The 4186-nt window shown below is 42.1% G+C and overlaps 1 protein-coding gene across 1 annotated transcript; it reads right to left on the minus strand.

Annotated features, from left to right (window-relative positions):
• Positions 1-205: 205 nt before the first annotated feature.
• Positions 206-3674, minus strand: LOC107548818 (receptor-type tyrosine-protein phosphatase S-like; the record flags this gene model as incomplete). The annotated part of the gene is made up of 4 exons (XM_016229640.1): positions 206-358; positions 452-588; positions 2621-3202; positions 3350-3674. Coding segments are annotated over 4 exons (1197 nt in total), but the record flags the coding sequence as incomplete, so codon positions are not given.
• Between the last annotated feature and the right edge of the window lie 512 nt (positions 3675-4186).

Consider the following 4186-nt stretch of genomic DNA (forward strand, 5'->3'; position numbering starts at 1 on the left):
ATTTCTGGAGTCGATAAACAATATCCCTGGATTGGAAAACGAGGGTGAAGGTTACAGTGGCCCTTTCAAACAGTGTGGTGTTGTATCCCGACCCCATCGAAAGCTCAAAATTGCCATTGTGTCTTAGCATTTCTCAATCAAAACACAATATTAGACCCCCCCAATGCCCCAACCCTTCATTCGGGTCCCTAGGAAAGGAAATGGACTACATACTGGCTTGGGATGTCCTTTGGGATATTTCGTTGGTGAAGGCTCCAATGCCTTTGTTGGAGACGGCAGCCAGAGAGAAGAAGTACTCTGTATTTGCACGTAGACCCTCCACCACATAGGAAGAGGTTGGGCCGAATGTTTTCTTTACCTGTTTGGCCGAAAATAATAACGTTACTGCTAATGACATGTGCAACAGTGGTCCTGACAACATATTTGAGAAGGTTTGTTGTGGAGAAGGCACCTGAGATTCCTGCCTGCCCTCTCTGTAATGCAGTTCGTAACTGATGATTCCCTCCTTCTCGAAGGCCGGTTCCCATGTTAGCTCAACACTCGTGTCTGACACCTCACCAACCTGGAAGTTGGTCGGCTGTCCAGGGACTACAAATGGAGCCAGTGTTGATAGTTTAATAGACATGAAACTAAATAAACAAACAAAGAGATTTACAACTGTATATTTAGTGAATGTGGTAGAGCAAACATTTACCCAGTGGCAACTGAGTTAGAACAATAACCCAGATAAAGTAGCGTACTTACATTTTAGTGACACTGAAAACAAAATACATGTATACGAACATTCTTACATAAACTGACGCATTGAAGTGTTATGCAGCGATTTACATAAGAATGTTTTTACAAACAATTTACACAAATTTGTTCTGCTCGTTTTTAATCTTTCTTTTAAAACAATTTGTCAACGTGCAAAGAAAGGAACTATTAAAAAGCATAAAGCTTTGCCAAGTCATTTGGAAAAATTTTCATCAAAACAACATCACCTTTGCAGCCTGCATGTAGCAAAACTCACTTCTGGCTCAAAGGTGATGCTGTTTTGTGCCATTAAGATGCATAAACAAACACAACACAAAGGAATGAGGCAAAGAACCACTGCCAGAAAACCTGAAGCAGAACACCTGTCAAAAACCAGGGACCAGACAAGCATCCAGTCTTTAACACATATCTGCTGCACACACAAGCACACCATTATCATTTACTCTTGATATTTCTGGAGTCGATAAACAATATCCCTGGATTGGAAAACGAGGGTGAAGGTTACAGTGGCCCTTTCAAACAGTGTGGTGTTGTCTCCCAACCCCATCGAAAGCTCAAAATTGCCATTGTGTCTTAGCATTTCTCAATCAAAACACAATATTAGACCCCCCCAATGCCCCAACCCTTCATTCGGGTCCCTAGGAAAGGAAATGGACTACATACTGGCTTGGGATGTCCTTTGGGATATTTCGTTGGTGAAGGCTCCAATGCCTTTGTTGGAGACGGCAGCCAGAGAGAAGAAGTACTCTGTATTTGCACGTAGACCCTCCACCACATAGGAAGAGGTTGGCCCGAATGTTTTCTTTGCCTGTTTGGCCGAAAATAATAACGTTACTGCTAATGACATGTGCAACAGTGGTCCTGACAACATATTTGAGAAGGTTTGTTGTGGAGAAGGCACCTGAGATTCCTCCATGCCCTCTCTGTAATGCAGTTCGTAACTGATGATTCCCTCCTTCTCGAAGGCCGGTTCCCATGTTAGCTCAACACTCATGTCTGACACCTCACCAACCTGGAAGTTGGTCGGCTGTCCAGGAACTACAAATGGAGCCAGTGTTGATAGTTTAATAGACATGAAACTAAATAAACAAACAAAGAGATTTACAACTGTATATTTAGTGAATGTGGTAGAGCAAACATTACCCAGTGGCAACTGAGTTAGAACAATAACCCAGATAAAGTAGCGTACTTACATTTTAGTGACACTGAAAACAAAATACATTTATAATGACATTTACGATTGCTTAACTAATCCTGCAAACTTTGAAAACAAACATTCCCAATTGCTAACCTGTTGTTTTTGACTACATTTCCAAATGCTAAACTATCTTTTGCTACATATTTGGTTAACTCAAGAATGACAACAGAGACCTTAAATCAATTTGCTACATCTTTAGCCTATGAATCACTGAAAACAGACTTTTTCAATAGCTAAACTCACCTTGCTACATCTTTAGCCCACCAAACACAAAAGTCCTTTTCAATTGCTAAATTCAATTTGCTACACTATTAGTTCACCCAGTTTTAGCAACAGACATTTTTCAATTGTTAAACTCACCTTGCTACGCCATTAGTTCAACCAATACAAACAATGTGCATTTCCAATGGTAAAACTCACCTTTCTACTGTACATTGTTAGCCCAACAAACATGACAACAGACATTTTTCAATCACTTAGCTCACCTTGCTACATTGTTAGCCCACTGAACACTGAAAACAGATTTTATCAATCTCTAAATTCAATTTGCTGCACTATCAGATCGCCCAATATTAGCAACAGATATTCTTCAATTGCGAAACTCTCCTTGCTACATCTTTTGCTCACCCAACACTGAAAATAACCACTAAAAATGGACAAACTAACCTCCTTGAAGCACTTTGACGTTAATGGGATCTGAGAAGGGTCCATCTCCTACTGATTTGAAGGCTAACACTCTGATGGTGTAGGTCTCAGTGGCCACCAGACTCTGAATGGTGGTGATCACGCTGTCCTGTACATTGTGGATGTGCCACATGCTCATGGGCTGAGATGGGTCCATGGTGTAGTAGACCCGATAACCCTTGATCTGTCCATTGGGCTCCTCGGGTTCATCCCAGCGTACCATCATGGTGTTCTGGCAGATGATACGTGCCTGGATGTTGCGTGGTGGGCTGGCGGGAGCTTGCTCCCCAGTCCTAGCCTCAACCGGTTCACTAGGTGGGCCTTGGCCAATGGTGTTGTAGGCTGACACCCGGATCTCATAATCGGTGTTCGAAGAAAGTCCTCCAATGCTGTAGCGAGTGGTGGTGATGGATTCCACGGTCTCAAACTTGCTCTCGGGAGATTTGGCACGATACTGGATGATATAATGGGAGACGGGCTCAGGGTTGCCACTGTCCCAGATGATGGTGATACTGGTGGCGGTAGTTTCAGTTACAACAGGAGTACCTGGAGGTTTTGGCAAGGCTGCAGGGCGAGATAAGAAAATACCGTAAACGTAAACATACAATACTGGGACTTGACACCATTTAAAATACTTGCTTTGGTTTAGTTCTTAATTTCTTTTGACCAGAGAACCTTTGAGTGACCTTGGAGGAGTCAGTGGATTCTTAAATTTTACAATGATCTGGGAATTAGCCTCGATGATGCCCAGGCTGCTCATGGCCATGCAGGTGTAGTTGGCCGACTCATGGACGTCATTTAACTCCAGAAGGTTCCTGCCCAATGGCATCTCGTCCTCGGGTGTCAGGTCCTCAGAGTTAAGCATCCACTTAACGTAGGGCATGGGCGAGCCAACGGCGACGCAAGTGATGTTAATGCTACCACCTGGCATGATCTCTTGCATGGTGGGGGGTGTAATCAAAAAACGTGGGGGCATGCGACGAACTACAAAGGGCGGAGGAATAGTTACAAGAAAAAGAGAAAGGTAATGACACGCAGATGAAAATTAGCCTTTCTTTAGAACGTACATGATGTTGTCTAAAGAGAGGACAACAAATTATAAAAAACAAATGACTAAAACTTCACAGTCTTCTGTGCAGTGGTGCGGTTTTGTGCCTCAAAGCGAGCGAAGAGTTCATAGCAACAATGTTCCATTGACCAATATTTGACCCATCACAGCACAATTAATTGCACAAATCTATTATGAGTTTCACATCTTTAGTTACAAGCCACATAGAGATCTAATTTTATAGTAAACAAAATGAAAAGCATGCATTACTGTTAAAAAGCAGAAAAGCTTTACAGTGTGAATAGAAAATACTATAGTAATAAATAGAATAGTGTGAAGAATTTTTTTTAATCTGCCCATGCTAAAGAAACCTTACATATACACAACTGTGCGTACATGTTGGTTCGTACATGCACTAGTAGAAGTGAATCCCTTCAAGAGGGAATAAAGATGAGAAACCTTAATCAGATTTTTGTGGTTGAGAGTAGATCAACTAGACA

The sequence above is a fragment of the Sinocyclocheilus grahami genome, unplaced genomic scaffold (genome assembly GCF_001515645.1).
Source record: "Sinocyclocheilus grahami isolate Dianchi unplaced genomic scaffold, SAMN03320097.WGS_v1.1 scaffold356.1, whole genome shotgun sequence".
NCBI lineage: Eukaryota > Metazoa > Chordata > Actinopteri > Cypriniformes > Cyprinidae > Sinocyclocheilus > Sinocyclocheilus grahami.